The following is a 23,198-nucleotide window of genomic DNA, read 5'->3' on the forward strand; positions in this document are numbered from 1 at the left end:
AATCTCCCTCCCTCAACTTAAAACCATTTCCCCTTGTCCTGCTGTTATCAACCCTTTCAAAGAGTTGATTCCCCTCCTGTTTGCAGGCTCCCTTCAGGTACTGAAAGGCTGCAATGAGGTCACCCCGCAGCCTTCTTTTCTCCAGGCTGAACAAGCCCAGCTCCCTCAGCCTGTCTTCATAGGGGAGGTGCTGCAGCCCCCTGATCATCTTTGTGGCTCTCCTCTGGATCCTCTCCAACAGCTCTCTCTCTTTCTTGTACTGGGGGCCCCAGACCTGGACACAGTATTCCAGATGGGGCCTCACAAGAGCAGAGTAGAGGGGGACAATCACCTCCCTGTCCCTGCTGCCCACCACCCCTCTTCTGAAGGAGCCCAGATACCATTTGCTTTCTGAGCTGCAAGAGCACACTGCTGGCTCATGTTCAGTTTTTCATCCATCAGGACCCCCAGGTCCTTCTCTGCAGGGCTGCTCTCAAGGACTGCTCCTTCCAGTCTATATGGATGCCTGGGATTCCTCCGGCCCAAGTGCAAAACCTTGCGCTTTGCTGTGTAGAACCTCATCAGGTTCAGCCAGGCCCACCTTTCAAGCCTGTTGAGGTCCCTCTGAATGGCATCCCTGCACTCATTTGGAAGGAAATTTTGTGCTAGGTGGATACCTGGATCAACTTGTCTGAAAGAACTTCTGATGGCTCAGAGTTCTATTAGGATGGTGATGTATATATGTTGGAGACTGGAAAAAGGATTTTTTTTTTTTTAAATCCTTATCCTTGAACTATGTGGAAGTCACTTTACTTGAAGAAATCTGTTAGCATTTGCCTTGTTCCATGTAACAACCAATCCAATTGATTTATAAAGAACAAGCTATATCAGACTATCTTTGTTTTGTGACGGTAAACAGTGTAACAGGATCTCAGAATAGGGATGTAATAGTCCAGTTCTATAATTTTTTTTCTTTCTTAATTGAAAGTTGTCTTTCTGTTTGGATTGGCTGGAAGAAACCTGATGAGGTTTAATGAAAGCAAGTGTGTAAGGTCTTGCACCTGGGGAGGAATAACCACATGCACCACTAATTAAGAGAGGAGCCCTACAGAGAAGGACCTGGGGGTCCTGGTGGACAACAGGTTGGCCATGAGCCAGTAGTGTGCCCTTAGGGCCATAAAGCCTGGTGGGATCCTGGGGTGGATTAAAATGAGCATGGCCAGAATACTGTGTCCAGTTCTAGGCTCCCCAGTCGAAAAAGACAGGGATCTTCTAGCAGGAGTCCAGCAGAGGGCCACAAAAAATGTTTGAGGCCTTGGAGTATTTCCCATATGAGGAAAGACTGAGTAACCTGGGTCTGTTCACCCTGGGGAAAAGAAGTCAGAGGGGATCTGATAAATGTTTGTAAGTATCTAAAGGGAGATGGGAGACAAATGCATCAGGTCAGAGTCTTCTCAGTGGTGTGTAGCAATAGAACAAGGAGCAAAGGCCTGAAACTTGTACATAGGAAGTTCCATACAAACTTGTGGAAGAACTTCTTTATGGGAAGGGTGATGGAACACTGGAGCAGGCTGCCCAGAGAGGCTGTGGAGTCTTCTTGTATGGGAGATACTTAAGACCTGTCTGGATGCCTACCTCTGTGATCTATTATAGGGTATTTGCTTTAGCAGGGGGTTGGACTTAATGATCTCAAGGTCCTTTCTGACACCTGTGATTCTGCGTGATTCTGCATAATGTAACTTTTGAAGACATATTTTGGTCAGTGTCATCTTATTTTACACATAGAAAAAACATCAGCTGGCAATTTGGTGAGGGTAAAGTATTAACATTTTGATATGATTAACTTCATAAGTAGAGAAGTGATATGGAAGCTATAAAACTTGTAATGTGACCTTGTATTTAGCCTTTAATTGTAAGATGCTCTGCTTTGTGCATGAATGGGTACAACCCTTGTATCTTCAAGACTCTCTGATCTTAGCTAATTCTGTAACGAGTATTTTGGATACTGATAAAAACTTTTCCCCTCCCTAAGGTGGCAGTGGCGACAAAGAATCCGACTGTACCTGGAAGGAACTGGTATTAACCCTGTCCCTGTAGATTTACATGAACAGCAGCTGAGCCAAGAACAACACAGCAGAGCTCATATAAATGAAAGATTCCAGGATCAAAGTAGGTTAAAGTCTGTGACAAGAATGTAATCACTTTGCTATGATAACTTTGAATAGGAGGCATAGATTTGTAAGAACTGAAATATTTGAAGTGTGGTCACTGTGTTTGAAAAGTGGGAAGTGGTGATACTTGTTAGCTCAAGGTTCAGGCTCTGGGTTTTTTAGATGGGAGTATGATCATCTTCTATGTTTGTTAAGTGGTGTCTCTTAGGATTACTTGGGGTTACCATAGGAACAGTTTACCATGAATTCAGCAGGTCCACACTGAAAGTGTCTCTGCATTCACTTCTACTAAATTTGAGGTAGATTACCTCACAATTGAAAAACAAGCTGTCAGTCTGTCTGCAAGCAAATGGAAAAAGACAAGTGACAATGTCGTCTTGGGTAATTCCTAGGTCATCAAACACCTTCCATTGTTTTCTTTATGCTGGACTGAGAATTCAAGAGCCTCATTTATCCAGTCCTGTATTTCTTCACTGAGAAATCCTGTTCATTATGAAATACTCATTAATTCTTTTAAACTACCTTTGATGTAACTTCTAATTCTTAGAACTTAATCTAAAATATTTATTAAGTCACTGTCAGTGACTAGAAGAGGAGATAATCAGTCTGGTTGCCCATTGGTTCTCAGGCAAAGCAGTGTCTGAAAACGTGTGGCATTGGTTTTCCGACCTTGGTTCAACTACTTGTACTTTCCACTAAAGGACAATAACTAGGTACAGACTAAACTGGTGAAAAAGTCCTTGAAATGAAAATTGGACATTGAGATCCAACATCTAAATAAATGCAAACATGGGCAGTAAAGTGTGACTTCCAATGAATCATGGATTATTTTTGAAAATCTAGGCTTTGGAGCCGTGATTTAACATGATTCTTTTCAATATCTGCAGGATCTGATGTTTCTGGTCCACATCTTTTACCAGTAAGAGCACTCAATGAAGTCTTCATTGGGGAATCTCTTTCATCCAGGTATGTGTAATTTTTTGTTGTTGTTGTTGCAGTGGGGCTCAACTGGCTTCATTTCTTTTCATAACTCTGTAGTGGGCAATCACTTATGATGTCTTTGCTGTCAAATTTCTGCTCTAGTTTATCAATCTAGAATCCAGTAGGTTGGATTGCTGCTGGTTATGAAGCGTGTATTCAGAAATTAAGTGCAACGTGCAGTGCTGTAAGCATCTGTTTTTCCATTCTCCAGTTTGGCCATTCTCTCCTCTGTTCTTGTCTGTTACTTTCTTGGCTAGCTATTATCTAATCATATACTTTCAGTTACTGTCTTTACCGTGAACTGAAGATTTCAGAAGATGGCTTTGAATTGTCTACTCTTCATTAGCCTAGCATGACCAAACTGAAATACTAATAATAACTTCTTTCCCTGCCTCTGTATTTAGAAGCCCTGCATTTGGCTGAAGCCTTGTTATTGCAGGAAAATGTCCTTGTTCTAAGAAGACAGTTTGTATCACATAATGGTACTGCATTATGCAGTGTACCTTCTTGACTGTCCTATCTGAAGATAAATGCATTTCTGTTAGCCAAACAGTAACAAGAAGGATATGGGGAATATGAATGGGGCTTTGAGGAAGGAGTTAAAACATGATCCTCAGTCAGTGCTTCACCAAACTTTTACTTGTATTTTATTCTGTATTTTTTTTTTAAACTTTAGTGTGTAACATCTTCTTGTGTTTGTACAGTGCCTGGGACACTGTGATTGCTGCTGGAAACAGTATAAATGTTCCATGAGTGCTTTATCTTCCATCTGGACTGCAGCCTCAGACTGGCAGAAGGAATTAGTCTCAAACAGATACATATATTGCTGTCTACTAATCAAATATAATTTTATCAAGATTCTAAAACGTTTACTTAATGTACAACGATAGAGGAACACAAAGCTGCTTTCCAACACTTTACAATAGCCCTCTACATCTGAATGTCATAAATACACTATATTCCTTAGTTCAGTATTTTTGAGAGGCAGTGAAGAACACAATACCTGTAGGAACAAATCTCTAGTAATAAATCTTGTGTTAATAGGACTTGAAGACTTTCAGTAATGATGTCACGCAGATGGGTCTAATTTTTAAGGCTCAAATAAATTTTTATTTTTAAGGCTGAAATGCTGCATAAGAAGACAAAGTACTAGTGCATCTTCAAAATGTCAGTTGAGAAAACAAGAAAGTATTACAAGCTTTGTATTTTCAGTTTGTCCAAATCAAAACATCAATCACTAGAAGCTCAGTAAACTTCTTTTATTAAGAAGTTCAGTCATGTGAACACAGTGAATGGGATGTGTTTCCAAGGGGTTATCTATGTATCTGAGGGCTGTATCGTACTATTTCTTTTAGGCATCAACAACTGTTCTTAAATATGACTGGAAGTTCTGAAGCTTATGGAGAGAGATTGGTTGTGATAGGCCTAAGATGAGGAATCCTCTGATACATCAGTAATACCGTGCTACATGAATCCTCTGATACATCATAATACCAGTGATGATTGTGCCCCACGACTTGAACACCTGAGTTTTAGGAAGAATTTGTCTTGAGGAGAAACTCAAAAACCTGCTGAATGCAGTTTAAAAAAAAAAAAAAAAAAAAAAAAAAAGCAAGCTGTCTGTGAAGAATCACAGTGGGTTTTTAATTACTGAAGTGATCATGAATTCAGCTTGAAGCCATGCTATTATTCACTCTTAGTGTTCCCTGTTGTAATTTTGAGACCCAGTCACAGCATAAGAATTTATGCAGTAATTCAACAGTTATACAAGAAAGGTAATGTATTTGCAGTTTCATTTCTGAGTACAGCAAACCCTGCTCGTATGCAAAGTCACTGCCAAATGATCCAGAGTTCTTCACATGGAATTGAATATTAAAAGTGGTTGCAAGGAAAACTGTCCAGAACTTCATGCTGCAAATTGCTTTTGTCCATTATAACAACTGCTATAAAACTGAGTGAAAAGTGACCACCAAATTGAAGTACTCAACAAAGCCTGTGAAATTGTCATCCAGATTTGAAAATATCCCCTATAAATTTTTATGTGCCTGATAAGGCTGTGTGTTCTGTCTTATTCAGGGAGAACTTTAAGTCCTGCAAACCCAGTTTTAAATTCTCGCTTCATAGGGCCTCCTATTATGAGATATCAGTTGATGATGGTCCTTGGGAAAAGCAGAAGAGTTCAGGGCTCAATGTGTGCACAGGAACAGGATCAAAAGCATGGTAAGTACATGCTGCTGCTTTGACAGAAAATATTGTTTCAGATAAAGTAGACTGACTTTGCTGAAGCATATTGTCCATATTATGACTGTTGAGCTATGAATAATCAATGTGTATCAGTTATGTCTAAATAGTCTCACTGTTAGACATAGCATGAAGCTGTTTTGGGTGTTTGAAAGGAGAATTTCTTCCTTATGGATATGGTGAGAAGAATTGAAAGGATGAGGAGCTGAGGAATTGTGACAAAAGCTTACCTGAAATTTTGCTCGGAAGTTTGTATGCCCCTACAGAGAAGAGGTTGGGAATGTTGAGGGAGAGATCCTGCTCTGTCCAGTGTGTTTCTCTGGAGTAGGTCTCGTTGGTTAAAATTAAACTGCTTAGATTAAGAAGCTCAGGAAAACATTTATGAAGACTGAAGCTTTAATAGCAATGAGAAGACTTGTACTTAAGTGTTGTCTGGCACATCTATTTTTTCATTATTGGATTTCCAAGTCTCTTTCAAACTTAACTGAAAAGGCACCTTTTTTTTTTTTTTTTTTTTTTGCCAAAATATTCTTCTCAGATGAAGAAGCATATATCCAAGGAGAGCTGTACTAATCAAAGGAGTAGATTTCCTTAGCAGCAGTTTAAACGAGCTGTAGTGTTACATGCAATCTGATCAATTTAATTTTCTGTACAGTGGGAAAGATTTGGAAATGGGCTATCCTTATCATTTAAGGTTGTACAAGCTGGATTTTTCTGGCAAGCTAAGGTGGACTAAAACTGAAGCTTTTAATGAAATTGGAAAAATGAATATTCATGCTGTAGCCATGGTTACTGGGCTTAAATATTCACTGTAACTCAGAATCTTGTATTCAGTCAGCATAACTTTGTCCTGGAGGCTGCCAAGAATGAAACTGGCAGATTGCTAGGAGAACTTTCCTAGTGTTTGGTACTTTGGGAACATATAGTTCAAAAGCTGTTCTTATGCATTTCATTTGCCTGTTTTCTATTGAGCAATCTCAGCAGAGCATTCCAGGATTCCTGTTTTCTTTGCTGTAACTGGTGTCTGGTTTAGGGGTCTTGTTGAGATTTCAGAGCTCCTCAATATGCAAGGCGTTTAAATTTAAACATCCAAGTACTTCTTTAGCTGCCAGGTTAACTAGTTAGGAGAGAGAACAACCATGCATCTCAATTTCTTCTCGGCATTTGTTCAGGTTTGTAGATTGGTAGTAAGTGTAAGAGGAATACTGTTGGAAAAACGCCCATGGCATTTCTGTAGTGTGTTATGTGGATGTCTGTTGCATTTTAAGGTGTTTTACAGCCATAACAAAAGACCTGGACTGAGAATTGTAAGCTCCACTGAGAACTAGGCAACTGACATGTTCATAGTACCTGTGCACAGAGGCAGCAGTCAGTTTTTGAATCTGGTCCCAGGAGGAAAACTGCTGTCTGCCTATGCTTAACGGCATTCTTAATTTTTCCATTGTCTGAAACCTACTTTTAATCTGTATGCAAGGTACTTGGGGTTTTTGTTTGTTCCCTTTAATTTTATTGCTTACCAAACAAGACTTCTACTTTTCTGTTTAGGTCCTATAATATTAACAAGGTAGCAAATCAAGCTGTTGAAGAGATTCTTAATATCGGTGAGTGAACAGCCTGGCATCACTGGCTCAGTTCACACAAAGATACTCTTCTCTAATAGGTGCTCTTCTTAATCTTGTTCCAACAGCTAAAAAGCATGGAAGTTTGAATATGCCACTGAACACAGAACTAGTACAAAAAGGTTAGTGAAAAAGGCAAGATTTATTAAGATACCATAAATGTTGATGAGTTTATTTTTATATTCTCAGCACCACTTCAGCTGCTTTAGTGCTCTTGCAACGTTACTGAATCAGAGAATTGTAGCTGTTAGAAGGGAGGTCTGTAGATCGCATAGTTCAACTCCCATGCTAATGCAGGTTCTGCAGAGCAGATTGCATAGGAAAGCATGCAGCTGTGTTGTTCCAGAGAAGGGGAATGCACAACCTGTCTGCTTGATCCTGTGCTCTATTACCATCAAGGTAAAGAAGTTTTTCCTCTTTAATCTTTTTCAGAAATATTATTTACATGAATTTGATGGAAAAACCTCTGACTTGAAATGAAAGCAGTAATTTAGACTTTAGAATGTGTAGATCTTCATGAGAATTTCAGTTGTCCTAAGATTTGAAAGATTAAATACTTACTCAGTTGAAGAAATTAGTGAATGTAAGTCATGGAATAGAACTTAAGTCTTGTAGAATCACCTGAAAGGTGAAGGCTGTTAAACACCTGGCAAGTCTCAATATTATATCTCCAAATAGGGAAGCTGTTCTTTCCTGGACAAATGTGTTTTTCTTAAAAATTCTATCTACAAAAACTAATGGCTGATTTCTATTTACAGTAACAAATGATTACAATGAATCCCTGCTTTATAGTCCAGAAGAACCAAAGATGTTTTTCAGCATCCGAGAACCTATTGTAAACAGAGTTTTCTCTAGCAGTCGGCAGCGTGGCTTCTCTTCAAAGTAAGTGTTGACCGTAGCAGCTACTGAAGATGTCTACATTCTGTATTTTCTGTATGTAGGTAACACAGGAGTTTTCCTTAAAGTGTTTCAACTGCCAGTTTGTGTTCTCAATGGCTTGAGTATAGTTCTGGTAAGAACAGGAAGAAGTTTCCAAGCTGCATTATGCTTTCATAACATCTGAGCCACACACAATCCTACAGAATAAAAGAATCACACTGTGCTCAGTTCTGCGCACATGCCATTGCCCTCACTATGAGACAGGCATTGACAAACTGGAGTGAGTTCAGGAGTGGGTCTCTAAGAGTATTATGGGGCTAAAACACATGGCACATATGGGAAGGAGTCATGTTGAGCCTGAAGAAGACGAGACTAAGTGGGGGAATACAGTTCAAGGTGTAGAGCAGAAAGACTCTTCAGAGCAGAAGAGTACGAGGCAACAGTCGTGACCTATATGTTATAGAATTCTGATAAGGAAATATTTTTCACTGAGAATGGTCTGGCAGTAGAATAGGTTGGATGAGAGACTGCTGGTAGTATTCTTGGAATAGTCCAAACTTGAGAAAGCAAGACTGAAAGCAGCATAATCTATCTTTGAAGTAAGGCCTGCTTTGAGTTGAAGGCTGTGGCCTAGATCCCTTCCAAACTAAATTGTTCTGTAATTGAGTCATTTTAACATGGAGCACTTTTTATGGAACTCACTATAGTTAAGTAAATAAAAACATATGCAACTGTTACTGTATGTTTAGAGTAACTATGCTGAGAACAATACAGTGTGTCAATATCAACCAAATGTTAATTCAACCTTTTATGTCAAAACAAAGGAGTCTGACTTTGGAGACTTGAATTCTCCTTTTGAGCCACAGCTGTGTTGCAACATTTTATGACGTAGTAAGATTATAATGTCTTAAATGTTTACTGCTTCTTAGTAATTTTGATCTGGGAGGTTTCCAGGTTGAATAAACCTAGAGAGATGGTACAAGAAGAGTTCAAAATAGAAATAAATAACTGAATTTTCATCTGTAAGTGCTACAAGATCAATTCCTATCCTGTCAACAGGGATAGGATATACTATAGAAACTCTCCTGCAGTAAAAAATGTCTACATACCTCTGAGAGGGGTATCTGTCCATTTTTTTTTCCTTGAATTAGTTTTTGCTGCCTCTCATGGTTTGTCTTTTGCTCTGTGCTAAAAATCTTGCTATTGCTGTTCTTTCTCTTTTTTGAGATACTTTAACTGTCTAAAGTGAAACGGGGTAATGTGCCTCCAGGCTTCAGCCTTGGCAGAGACTGGCTTGACATTTGGGCCATCCTTGCAAGTTTTTTTATCTTTGTGAAAGATGATCTTCATGAAGATTTAAGTCACTGGAATAATTGCCAATTAAATCCTGGAGATCAGAACATGTTTAGACCAAGGCCTGTTTGTGGAACAGTCAGGCACATCTATGTAAGACTGCAGTCTTGCAGCTTTTCTGAAATCACTCCTGGATCCCATCTAGCAATATTAAGATAAATAATAATAATTGTTGAGAACAATATTAAAGAGCATTCTAATTTGCTATGTATTTGAAAGAAGAAATCTTGACAGATGTTAATTTCACTTATAAGTGAAGAAGATGGCTAGTAGCTTTATTCTGTCTGGACCAGCTGTAGAAGAGCTGCCTTAAAATTTTTCTGTTAACCAGACAACATACTGGTCACACTCTTATTATTAATAGGAAATTGCTGCCATAACTACTGAAGTTGTGTGGCAAGCATTCTGACCTTCAGCCTTGTGTTTGAAATGACTTTATCTTTTCTGTCAACGATTCATTCAGCACAACAGAATACAGTAATATCCAAAGTATTTGAGATACTGCTAGTTGTAAATGCACGTTCCATTTAACTTCAAAGCCAATATACTGAAATCATGCTAATTATGTAAGACTTCTTTTCTGTGAAAGATTAGGCAAACCTTTATTAAATGGGATCATCAGTAGCTTTGTTTAAAAACGCACTGAACTCCAGTTTCATTTTCAGGTGTAGCATTATAAGAGTCCTCAGACTTTTGGAGTAACAGCCTTCCTTTGAATAGGTCCTCTAATTCTCTCTGCTGTGATATTATTACGTGTGCTCCTGTATGATTCAGCATTACTGGTCCGTGCAAAGAAACATTCAAGAGACAGTCTCTTTGTTCAGGTAAGTGCTTCTGTGAACCATCTCACTTCTAAACTGTTCTATTTTTTTGTTGGCAGAGTCTGTGTCCGTTCTCGTTGTTGGGATGCATGTATGGTTATAGATGGAGGAACATCATTTGAGTTCAATGATGGCGCAATAGCTTCAATACTGATTGATACGGAGGATGCACTGTGCACTGTTCTGTTCGAAGAATGAAAGGACCCTAGTGTCTTCTGCTGAAGCAATTCTGGATCCAGAGAGAGAACTGGAGAAGGACAGCACATCATAATGCTGCATTAAGTTGGAAGTTGGCTTTTTTTTAGTTGTAAGAGAAATTGGAGAAAAACTGAGGTGCTTTTCATTCCTTGGGTTGGGGATATCTTGGAAGCCTATTTATGCTCTTTTTGCATCTGGTGTATAAGAAATGTATCTGAAGTCTTACCTCTAAGTTCAGTGCAGATTGACATTTTTTAACCTGTATGGCAAATGTGAAAAAATATCTTTTTGAACCACAGGTAGATGGGTTTAAATACTAAGTCAGTAGCACTCAATATTCAGATGTACAGTTTTTTAATAAGTGTGGAACTGGTTAAAAAAAAATAAATATCTTCATACATCCACTTTTGTAGAAAATCTGACTGTCAAAATCTAGAGATTTGGTGCAAGGATATATAGATTTTGGTAACTGCTAATGTTGATGTAATAGAAACACAAATCTTTTGTATGCTTTTCAGAAAATTTACAACTTTGTAGTTTCATATGATTCATGACAAATTTCTTGGCTCATCCAGTTTTTTTTTCTACTTTGTAGATTTGTATCAAAAGTGAAAGCCTGGTTTAATTTCCAGCTCTTTCATATTTTCAGTGAGGTAGCTCCTTCCTTTGCTCTTTGAGTAGAGGGAGACTTGAAACTTAAGGCTTTTATTGAGCCCTTTGCTATGAATATGAAACTACAGAAAATGTGCTTAAGACAGTTCCTCACTGAATGGAGTATATGGCGCTTGCAGATGTCCACTCACAGTGTGTGCAGTTATCATAAAGAAAGATATGGACCTTAAGTTGAATGATTTGAAGTTTTAGGTTCTGAGTTTCTTTACAACTGCAGAATAATGGAATGCGCTCAGCTGAGTCCTACTATGTAGGCTGCTGTGAAAGGAATGCTTCCTGCTTCTTTCTGTGGAAACAGCAATGGTACAAGGAGCACAGTAACACTTCTTGATCGAGCAAATTCTCAGCTACAAAATACTGTTTCTCAACAGTCACCACTACTGATCAGCAGTGAATGCAGGCTTGCTTATAAAACTGCACCACAGCATGGTGACCCACTGTTGCAGCCACTGCTAAAACATACCACTCACCATGTTGTGCTCACATCCACTGTTTGTTCTCCTTGAACATTCAGGAAGTGTAATTGAATGTCAGTGGGTGCCACTTTTTGCACATGATGGAGTTCAGTTGCAAACCTTTGGTTCATCTGCACTTCCATGTCAGGTGCCATTTTGTCAGACTGCCCCTCTGCTGCCATCTGTCACGTGGCAACAACATGTAATGGAATATTGGTGGGAAGGTTCCTCCTATACTGCCATACCATCAACATCTGCTTGTGACATAACAAGCCAATGTAATAAAAGAGGAGACATTATTTTTGGAGCAGCCCTTGTAGTTAGAGTGCAAATAATACTTACATGTTACCCTGTTAATTTCCCCACAAAATTTATGCTGAATTCTAACTGATACTGAATTGACAACAAATATAGTTTGATGTGCCTCTGATTATGTATGCTATAAAAAACTGGTTGTAGAAGAGGAAGTGACTTTGTAGATACTGTTTTAGAGAAACTGTGAACTTTGCCTTTGAAAATCTGTGCTGATTAATGCATAGATCAGAGGGCAGAATTTGACAAAATGAAGATTTCTACAGCAGGAACTCTTCTGACACATGACTTGAAAAAAAGTTTTTTTCCTGTCTACTAGGAAAAATGTATTTCCAAAAGTGAGTTTTTTTCAAACTACTTTTGAATGAAGAGACTTCTGTAATAGATGTTCTCAGTTTTAATGGGGATGTTCTCCAGTGTGGCCAATCAATGTATTTATTGCCAATCACAAAATATAAACTTATATAGCTGTAGGAAGTGTATGAAGGATTTTTCCTTTACACTGTGTTAGTGTTTGTATTCAGTTAGAAACAGAATTTAGAAATGGGTTTCAGTTCTAAGAAAAACCTGGTATCTATGGAACTTGTTAAAAATAAGCTATCACTGTGTTGTGCACATTTCACCTTTAAGTGTGCTGTAGACCAATTTATTCACCTGATCTTGAGTTATCTGGACTATAGAGCAGAAGAGGAAAAGCAAAACAGCCAAATATTCTTTCAGAACTATATAAAGAGCAAAGCTCTTAATATCTAAAGTAGTTTGCAGAATTTATCTAAATGTAAAGATGTAAGACTTTAAAACATTGGCCACACAGAATAAGGTTACTCATAATCCCTTCATAGCCAGTTATAGATGGACCTACGTGCCTTTTGTCCAGGATACTCATCCACTTGGTGTTAAGATTCAAAAAGCAATGCCAGTAACATTAATTTATGATTTCCTAGGACTTTACCAACAACTCTGAGATTAAAATCTTATTTAGTTACTCAGTTTAGCTGCATAAGTAAAATTTTCTGGCAAGGAACCTATATGCTACTTATTCAGAGACATTTGTGCTGTAATGTTTTAAAGATTAGCCTGAGTCGGTTGTGTTCCTGATAAAAGTACTCTTACTCTGAATGTTGAGACTAAAACACAATGTTTTCAAGTCCTGTGTACCCAAAGTATAATCTGATTTAGGGTTTACATTTTGCAGTTAAGTTCCTGACTGTTACTTAGCAAACTGTAAACCTGACCTACTCATGAGTGGCCTCTACTGGTTTTGTCTGTATTTTAATTGCACTTCTGTTATAGCATTTACTGGTGAATGCTTGATTTAAATAACAAGGATGGGTTAGAGATCTATAATAGATAATCAGTAAGCAGCTACCTTTTCTATTAAAGAATTGTAAAATCCTTTGTTATAAAGGAAAGCAGTAGAGACAACTTACCTTGTAGACAATGTTCTGTGACAGGGCTGAGTATTGGTGTAACACTGATTTATTTGGCCTGGACTGGCACTGAACTCTTCTACCTGCTGAATCAAATAAAATCCATGGTGTCATCTTTTAGTGCCAGTCCACACTTGTGTTCTGCTAAACTAAACAGGTTGTCTTTGCTTTTTTTTTTTTTTTTAATTTCTACATTATGTAATAAAATTAAAAGTTTAATAGATGCTTGAAGTTGTCCCAGGCCTGATTTCAACTTAAATATATATATATAATGCATATGTGATGTGTGTGTTTATTGTGCTCACCTTCCTTTCATTTACTAAGCATGACATTATGATACCCTGTCATCTAAATCACAGTTGGTAAGACACTGATTGCACAAGTTTCTGCTTTTTCAGTCATGCAAAAATGGTGGTGGCAAATCATTAGTACAATATAGCGATTCCTTAGCTTTTTATTAAATGCAAAACAAGTTTTATGGGGTTACATTATACAGAGAGAGAAGAATTACAAATAGATACACCTTTCATCTTGAAGTAAACTTTTAAAGTAATTTAAGGCATGAAAACTAAAACTGCAAACAAGCAATTTTCCACACTACTTTGCTGTGTACTTATTACTAAGCTTTTTATCTTTGGACTGACTCTGGAAGACACTATGCCTATGCAACAGCCTATTTACCACAACAATGGTATATCCCCTACTGTTGCTCACTGCTTGCAAGTTTTGTGCTAAAAGACGATAATAACGCTTACCCTTATCCCTGGAACATGCCTAGCCCACAGCAGGACTGGGAGTGGACTGAGCCACATCTCTTCCCCAAGAGGTGGGGGGCTCATTACTTGTCCCTAGTCTTAGTTTGGTTGTTTTTTTGTTTTTTTGTTTTTTTTTTGGTTAGTTATTTAGCTTTTCCTGTGACAATGTTAGCTTTTCCTATTAGTGTTAAAAGATACAGGAAGTTAAATGATACTAGAAACTTAAGCTAAAAGAGAAATGGATCTCTCTTAATAGCACCAAAGGAATTGCTCTCAAAATCCCTACAGTGCAGCCCCAGTTTTTGTTGCTGCTCTGAGTTCTGGAACCAAGATACTCACTCCTGCAACTTTTTTTCAATATACTAAATGCAGCTGAAAGACCCTATGAAAGAAGTTTTGAGATTTCATCCCTAATTTAAGTTCGCTTAAGCAAGGAAAAGCAACATGAAGTCTTGAAGAAAAACTTCACAGCAGCTCATTTGTATTGCTTCTTGTTTGTATAGTATTGAGCTCTTAAGTGCTTTCCTCCGTTCCAACGCTCCTTTACTGTTTCAATGTTCAGTGAATTCAGACTCACTCTCCCAAACAGGGTAGCTTCACATCTTAGTATACACATCACTCAGTTAATAATTTTAATGATTTTGATAGCATTATTTGATTTCTGTAAACTTCAGACCAGCAGAAAACTAAGCCATCTAGTACCTCCACTGATTTTTCCAGGAGTTGCAGAGCTGGAAGATTTAATCGAAAGCACTTTTACAATGCCTAAGAACAATCATAGCTGCATCAAAACCTGCAGCAGTTAATAAAGGCTGTAACAGTTCCATTACAGTGATTGTTTCACAATATTTTTTTTTTGAAGTAGCTCTCCTAAAACAAAAAGTTTCTACAATTGCTTACAGATCATCAGATTTCTAAAGGCTTTTTTTTTTTTTAAAGAGTATAAACATATTTATAGAACTACATTATGGCATAAGACCAAGATACAATACTTTAAAAAACAGAACTATGATTAGATGTGCTCTGACATTCTGCTTCTCAAGGAGCTTCACTACACGGTGCATTCATGGCATCCATCGTACAAGATCACTAGCCACTAAGGTTTCTCAGTGACAATCTGCATTTGATACCCCAAATTTCATGGTTCTTTTTACTGCCAACAGTTGGCCTTGCAATAGTTGTAAAATGTGAACAATTGATCTTCATGTCAGGAAGCGTCTCCTTGAGGAGCTGTAGGGAGCTATCAGTCACTATTCCAAATACCTGAAGAGTCTTTAATGTTGGAATTTCACCAAGTTCTCTAGAAAGAGAGCAGTGAGAAGTTAATCATTATACTGAAAGCATTTTTGCAGTCTATACCCGAACTAGCTAAATGTACTTTTACTGAATTTTTCAGGCTAAAGTCTTTTTTTCTTGAGGGCATACTATTTCAGATGCAAAATAGGATAGAGCTGAATAGTTGTAATAATGAAAGGCAGGAAAAAAAAAATGCCTTTGAGCAAATAACTCTAAGCTGTGTTACAGTGCCAACCAATAACCGATGCAGGTGCACAGAAAGGAAAGGTATATAGAGATTCTTACACTGGTCAGCAAATACCATCCACTCTGTTAACGTTTCTGAAAGCAAGTTATTGATTGCTGCACAATTAAAAACCTAATGCTGACACTGTCACTGACAGGACTGGAACCTCAAAGTAATGCCTTTAAACAGACATGAGGCACATGTAGAACGTGCTGCTCAACAACTACAGACTGGAAACATTACTCAGATACCTTTGGTTCCAGTTTGTATTCTTAAAGGTTCACAACCTAGTCACCACATTATTTTACTCCTACTTTGTACCAGTATGTTTATCAAAACAGTACTTGCAGTTCTTAAGCCCAAAACACAGCATGTTTAAAATTATTTATCCTCTGAATTAGTAAACCAAAGCCATTTAGGGATTACTTACACTAAGGCAGCAGGTGATATTTGGTAGCATCGGCTGAGACAGAGATGTTGCAGAAAGATGAGCTGATGAAAATATTGGAAACACTCCGGCTTCAACATCACACTGTCGCTGTATGAGAGCATATTAATTAGAAGTTATCTTTTGATTATAAAACAGAAGTAAATTTGATATCTCTAAAATTCAAGCTGAGAAGTGTAAAACATCCACTTGTTTTCCTGCCATTACAGTACTTCTTGCTCGATACAGAAGTAACCCATTTCTAACGTGTGACACGTTTTGATTTTCACTGAAGGGCAAATGAAGCAAAAATTCTCTGCAAGTAGATTTTCTGCAGCGGAAATCAAAACAGTTCTGTGGCCATGTAGTATGAGAGCTGAAAGACATTCTCACTAGGGTACCATAAGCCCATATGCTTCCTTTTATTTTATCCGTTGACTGCTACCATTTATTAGTTAACAAATCATTTATGTGCATACTATTTACTCTGAAGTAAAAAAGAAATTTTTAAGTTAGTTACTTATTCCAGATTAAGTCAAAACAGATAGTAATTTTTTTCTAAATTTAACTTGGGAAGCAACTTTTGGCTGTGCAGTCCTACTCAACTACTAATTACTGCTGTATGGTTACTGCAGAGCAGTATCATTACCAATCCCCTGAACCATAAGGACTTAAGGGCTACCTGCACAGGAGTTCTTACCTTAGATCTAAGTGCACAAGGAAAGGACATCTTTCCACTAGCGTTTTAACATCTGTAAAGAAGTCACAGTCAGGCCACCTTTCAGTTATAAAGACATACATGCTTTCAACACCACTCATACTGATATTATTTGCCTTCCAAATTAACGGTAGGATCTGTAATATCTGTAGGATATTACATTGGGGCAGAACCTAAGTAGTTATTATGTCTATTCTTTTTTTGAATGACCTTTTCAGCAGACACAACAGCAGAAGCCTTATCTAAAGAATGTTCCAGAAACTAAGCTTCTTTCCAATATACAATATCAGAAAACATGATTCATAGTTAACACGAGATCTATTCCCCTGCTTGAGGGAATTAGTTCAAAAGTGAAGGCTATACCTTTCAAGTGAAGATGAAATTAGTTCTACCTGTTTTTAAATTGAGAAGACAAATTATTTCATTCCTCAAGGCTAAGCTAGAGAAATTATAGGATCTTCTGACAATACAAACATTATGCTCTTTATAGAGCATAAAAATCAGTCTTAGCACACAGTATTTCTAATACTTAGAGTGGACACCAGTCAGAAGTAAATACAAAGCCTGCTGCTTCATTTCTTAGTGGAATAAATATTTTCCATGCTGATGTTTACCTGATATTTGTAGGTTCTGTCTGTATCCACTTAAGTTCAGCTGGGTTACTTTTGAAGTAATGTGACTAACTGCTGTTTTGACATGAGTGGCTGTGAAGTCACACCAGGACAAGTTCAGCTCCTCCAACCTACACACAAAGAAAGAAAGAATGGTTTGGAAGAATAACTGAAATAGATGTTTTTGCCTTAGGAGTATCAACTGCATTAGATATATATAAGAACTCAAACTGTGGTACATCTACTACCAAAGTTCTTGTATTCATTAATACAAATTTCTCAATAATTAAGCTCTGGAGCAGGCTGCCCAGATAGGCTGTGAGAAATCTGTCTGCAGAGGTTTTCAAGACTCAACTAGACAAAGTCCTGACCAGTGCTGAAGTTAGAACCTGCTGTAGGCAAAGGGCCTAAGCTTCTTCCCAAGATCACTTTCAATCAAAATAATTAATGATCATTGTAGGAAGTTAAATGGTCAAGGGGAGATACTTCTTTTCATCTTGTATTTGGTTGGTGATGTGAACCTGTTCCCACTGACCAGATCTTACATTGAGAGGTAGAAACACAAATCTTTTGCTATCACTTATTAGCATTGTTCAGGTGACCAATTGCACTGTCATCATAAAATACCTACAGTTTTATATATGCACTGGTCAGGTTGTGACCTTACCTCAACTACACGCTCAGCAGCCAATAGCGTATCACCAGTCATAGTACTGTTTTGTGTGCAGCTGCTAGAGATGTAATCAGAGGATAAAGGCATAGTAAACTGCTTGACTAGAGCCTTCAGCTGTCAATCATTACGTAAAATCAAAAACACCATTTTTTAAAATCAGATGGCAGACCTGATCTTTATGCACTGTGCATTCTACAGATACTGCCTTTCTTTAAGAAGCTCAGCATCCAAGTAATCCGATCCAGCAGCTGTAAGCATTAACTATCCAGAGCAAGATTAAGGTTTTGTCTGTCCACTGGTCTACTGCAGTTTGATTAAAAATATTACTGTGCAGAAACAAATTAAGAAGATTGTCCAACATCTCACAAGAACTCAGCAAAAAGATTGGGGTGTAAATCCCAGAGCTACTGAAGCTCAACTCAGTGACTTCTGACAGCAGATGGTTTAATCACTAGACCTGTTAATCTGAACTAGTGCTTCAAAAACTGCAGAACTGTTCTACCATGGATGGAAGGGCATAATATTTTCTGCCATTCATACTGTTCTCTGACTGCATAGGGAACTCCTGTACTCCACATTCAGATGGTATCTTCCTCAAACAAACTTGTATGCTTTCACAATGTGAGAATTACATAGTGCTTTCATTAAGAAAATCAAATATACTAGCTAACCAAGTGGATGTAGATGAGTTTTGAACCAACCAAGACTTCCTTTAAGGATGATGACTAAAGAAACTTACAAATAATTACTGAAGTACCTCTTTGCTATTAAAGAAGGAAACAGCTTGATGGAAAGAAATTATATAATTATTCAAGTAATAACCAACAGTTAAGCATTGGGGAACATAATAAGCCTCATAAAAAACATACTGACAGACAAACACAATTAGAATGCCTATCAAAAAATAAAAAGGACAATTCCTCTCGGGAGTTAACAGTAAGTAGGAATAGCAAAAACTATTTTTGTCTTACATAGAACATTTGCTTAACATCAGCTCCAAAGCTTCTGCAGAAAACCCTGAGCACCCACAAAGATTTAGTCGTATCAGACTGGGGTTGTTAGCAATGCTCCTGTAGAAAAGAAAAAAAGATAAAATGTTGGAACATTGCTTTTATCGCTGAGACACATGGTAACATTTAAAAGTGAAGATTCCAGGCACAGAATTATTTGTTGAATGTGCAGCACTGCATCTTTAGTAAACCGACTCTATTAAGAGTCACTAAGGATCTCAACTTCTTGCTGCATCACGGCACAGTTTGATAAAGGACACTTGCCTATTTACACAACATTCCAGATATGCTTGCGTATTTATAACCAGCCCTCTCCTGTTACATCTCATTGAACAAACACCATGACCAATTCAAGATCACTGCATCTCTACAAAAGACTAAACAGTCTCACTACAGCACTTATTAGTGAAGCATTGGAAGAGATTGCCCAGAGAGGTGGTGGATGCCCTGTGCTTCCAGGCATTCAAGATCAGGCTGAAGAGGGCTCAGAGCACACTGGTCTAGCTGTAGATGTCCCCGTCCACTGCAGAGCACTTGGACTAGATGGCCACTAAAGGTCCCTTCAAACTCAAATGATTATATGACTCAATCATCTCATTTTGGAAATCTTCTCTGCGAGGCAGAGGTTAGTTAAGGAGGAAAATAAATAAAATAAAAAAACACACACACACATTTCCAAACAGCATTCCCCTTACAACCACTATATTTGTACGCAGGGCAATTAAGTTCATTAATTGTTGCCTAATTTGTAAACAATTTTCATTCGGCATCACAAGCCAAACAATACTGGTTTATTTGCACTCTTTTTTCCTGATATGAGAAAAGCATCAGGAAACTCAAGAGCAGAAAGCAGATCACCCATAGCACTAGACATCTAGCCTGGTTCCTAGCACCCCCATAATCATCTGATGTTACTGAGCTGGAGTTTGACCGCACACCCATTAGTGTTTTTCCTGTTTAACAGAACAGTTCATGTGCTTGACAGAGTCTAATTTTTCAGATACCTTTTTCACTGAAGGTCAGCAAAGAAATGAGAAATGGTGCAGAAGCACACAGAGCATCTGGTAGAAAAGTTGCTGGAACTCCTTAAAATATAAAAGAATATATACACTAAATGTGAACATGTCCGGGGAGCACAGAAATTGGAAAAGTAGCTCTGCAGCTCACATGTAGGAACAGTGAAGGGACGCAACCCCCACAGAGATAAGTACTCTGAGAAAAAGGAAACAAACAAACAAACAAAAAAAACCCAACAACTCTTCTAGACCAGTGTTTCTTCCCCACCTGGTCTCTTGGACAGATAGGAAAGAGGCAGCTCAATCCTGCCAGACTGCCAGCTAAATCCATTAAATGACTAGGGCAGGCCTTTTCAAACAACTCCTACAAGAGACAACTCCAACTGTATTCTGACCCTAGCCTGCGCAAAAGAATGGCACTAAATGTAAGTTACTTATAAAATATCCCCAAACATTTCACTCACTTGATGATATCATCAGAAAGCACTAGTCCCTCCAAGCTGAGGTTCTCCAGTCTCTCACAACGACAAAGAATACTCTGGAGATCTGCAACAGATACTGTGCAATTTGACAAATCCATATGTTGAACCCGGAGAGGTCTAAGAGATGAGAAAGAGTGGTTAGTAAAACTGCACCAAAAAGCAACTACAAATTTCATATACCATAAATATATGCAATACTGTACAAGTGTGCAAAGCTTACAGAGAGGAGTTGTATTTCTCAATATCAGCTGCATACTGTATGTATTATTAAGCTTGCTGGCCGTACCAATAACCTACCAGCCAAAACTTCAGGAGTTTTATCTTTCAGATACTTAAGAGGATTTATCAGAATAGCTGCAAGTCTATCCTGCTAGAGTTACACAGGTTTCTTGAGGTTCACACATAAAAATACTGATGAGGCTCGTATTTCCTGGTTCTAAAAGAAATAACTTGCAAGAACATGACGGTCCTGGAAGTATACTCCCAAATATATTAGCTTATTTCTTAATAACTGACTGATGAATACAGATCTTATTTCAACACATGCCTCACCACTGATCAGCTATTCCACACTCCACAGAGATGACAAACTGGTGAAGCTGTTAAAAAAAAAAAAAAACAAAACAAAAACAAACAAAAAAAAACACTGAAAATTTGAGACTCCAATAACTCGGTACACAGTGAAAGCCTTACTTTGTGGTTTTAAACAGCGGATTCCCAATACAAGATCTTGGGCAGCGGAACACAATAACACCCGCAGGTAGCAACTGTCCAATAACTCCTGGCAGCAGACTTCTACAAGTCAGATCAAGAGTCTGCCAGAGAGATTCATCAAATCTAGGGAGAAGAATTTTACTCATTAGCAAGGAAAAGACATATCTTTGTGTACAACTACAGAAACTTTCCAGACTCACAAAAGATTGAGAGGAAGAAAAGCCATTTAGTACAATTTAATAATGTTAAAATAGCTCAGTTGTCTTTTGAGACTATGCGTACTTACAACTCACATAATAGACTGAATTACACTTGAACATGCAAGATGAAAACCAAATCATTTATCAACCTATGGAAGCAAAGTTCTTAGCATTAAGTGACAAGAAGCAATACTTACGACAGACGATGCCACCTCTTGCAAATCACGGAAACTTTCAACAAGTCGTTCAGGGGCAAATATGCAAAGATTGCCAATAGAAGTTCATCTGGAAGTTCATCCCAAGAAACTCCTTTAGGGAAAGAGTGAGCATGCTCTAGTTAAAGCTGGCTCATTTTTGCCTACTGATGCCTTTGATTCACTTTGGTTGCCAGAAGGACAACTACAGTCTGTCCCTGGACTCTACATACTACTCATTCCTCTTTCATCTCTTCATTTTAAAAAGTATACTTCAGGAAATGAGAGCATCTCAGCTATTTCATTTGTATTCTAAGGCTTGTATGCTTCCCCAAAAGCAGGAAGGGAAAAACAGGTCTAGAAGGACATCTTAGGATTTCTTGTCTCTATACTCCCCTGATGAAATGCCCATCCTTGCCACATACCTTACACCTCCAAAAGGGGCCCAAAGGGAGGTATGCATCTGTATAGTACACAGAGAAAAGTGGGTAATGTGAAGTGCTCTTCAAAACATCTCTCAGGAACTATTTAAGAATGTGTGCGACCCAAAATTCTCACAAACAGGTACACAGTTACCTAGTGTTTCTGTCTGCCCAGAAAAAAATTCTACATGTTGGAGCTCCAGAACAGCTGCCTACAACCCAGAGCTCATTCATTTAAAAGCAGAAGTGTCTAAGGGTATTCCTGCTGCTCTGAGGACTGAATCCTTCCCCTGCCAGCCCAGAGTCCCTGCTGCACCTTTCCTGCAGTTTTCCAACAGGGACCCTTGCACGCATTAACACAGCAACCCCAATGGAGTGAGTGGCTGCCCCCTGACACCCTGCAAGAGATGCGCAGCTGGATTCTCAATTCTGAGATTCCTATATAAAAAATTCAAGTCCTTGGGTTTCAAAATTATGTTGGGAATGGCTGCAGCAATAGTTCCTACTAATTTAGCAGGGTAAACGAAAGCAGGGCCGCCTGCCAATACCTGGCTCTGTCTCCCGGAGCAGCCGAGGCCTGCGCACAATGACGAACTCCTTCTCCTTCACTTTCAGCCGCTTGTGGGGCGTGCAGGCCGGCAGCAGCGGCTCCTGAGGGGTATTCTCGTTGCCCAGCTTGTCCTTCTTCAGCACCGACACCCCCATGCCCGAGAGGAACTCCGAGGTCTTGCTGGAGTCCCAATCCCAGCTGAAGCCAGCGGAGACATTGCTGCCGGAGGAGGGGATCTCCTGGAGATGTTTTCTGCACGGATTGAGGGATTACGGGATTCAGGGAGACCCGCGTTCTGCGAGGCCATCGCCACGTTCTCTGGAGGCCGACGCGGAGTACAGAGAGGCGGCAGACAGCCGCCTGGCAGGGAGCAGGTCTCGCTAACAACCCGTACCCTCAAGTAGGGCAACAATCCCCGCTAAAAAGTTTAATTTTAACCCCAGTTCCCCCCTCCCCAGAGGAGCGGGGCGGTCCCTCAGCCCTCCCTCAGCGCCCACCCGGGCGGCGTGAGGGAGCGCCGCGCGCCTCAGCGGCCCGCACGGCTCTCGCGCCCTCAGCGCAGAGCGCCGCTCGCAGAGGCACGCGCGTTGCCTCCCACCGCCCCCACAGCCGCGGAGCCCCGCGCGCTGCCCCCAGCCCTCCTCCCGGTTGATCTGCGGCCTCCCCGCGAGGGCCGATACTCCGCACGGCGCCCATACCTGAGCATAGCGGCGGATGCCTGGGCGGGAGACCCGTGCTCCGCGCAGCGTCCGCCAAGCCGCGCGCCCGCTAGGCCCAGCCGACCGGAAGCCAC

The 23,198-nt window shown here is 39.3% G+C and overlaps 2 protein-coding genes across 3 annotated transcripts in view; one reads left to right on the top strand and one right to left on the bottom strand.

Moving 5' to 3' along the window:
• Positions 1–13,387, top strand: part of NADK2 (NAD kinase 2, mitochondrial) — a 30,229-nt gene extending 16,842 nt beyond the window's left edge. The window contains exons 6-12 of one of the 2 annotated variants that reach the window (XM_042875499.1): positions 2,012–2,148; positions 3,038–3,116; positions 5,208–5,351; positions 6,918–6,973; positions 7,060–7,113; positions 7,750–7,873; positions 10,104–13,387. In XM_042875499.1, coding sequence (XP_042731433.1) covers positions 2,012–2,148; positions 3,038–3,116; positions 5,208–5,351; positions 6,918–6,973; positions 7,060–7,113; positions 7,750–7,873; positions 10,104–10,242 — 733 coding nt within the window. In that variant the 3' untranslated portion in view covers positions 10,243–13,387. The remainder of the gene's footprint in view (positions 1–2,011; positions 2,149–3,037; positions 3,117–5,207; positions 5,352–6,917; positions 6,974–7,059; positions 7,114–7,749; positions 7,874–10,103) is intronic. The other variant, XM_042875500.1, reaches the window with a different exon arrangement.
• Positions 13,388–13,547: 160 nt separating this feature from the next.
• SKP2 (S-phase kinase associated protein 2) lies at positions 13,548–23,185 on the bottom strand. The gene is made up of 10 exons (XM_042875501.1): positions 23,104–23,185; positions 22,404–22,624; positions 21,437–21,548; positions 21,019–21,162; positions 20,308–20,442; positions 18,789–18,887; positions 17,148–17,275; positions 16,516–16,567; positions 15,819–15,926; positions 13,548–15,166 (listed from the first exon to the last, which is right to left on the bottom strand). Exons 1-10 carry the CDS (start codon positions 23,109–23,111, stop codon positions 14,956–14,958), a joined length of 1,218 nt encoding a protein of 405 aa, XP_042731435.1. The 5' UTR covers positions 23,112–23,185; the 3' UTR covers positions 13,548–14,955.
• Positions 23,186–23,198: the final 13 nt, after the last annotated feature.

The sequence above is a fragment of the Lagopus leucura genome, unplaced genomic scaffold, assembly GCF_019238085.1.
Source record: "Lagopus leucura isolate 7727_CA_CO unplaced genomic scaffold, USGS_WTPT01 Super-Scaffold_100014, whole genome shotgun sequence".
Classification (NCBI taxonomy): Eukaryota; Metazoa; Chordata; class Aves; order Galliformes; family Phasianidae; genus Lagopus; species Lagopus leucura.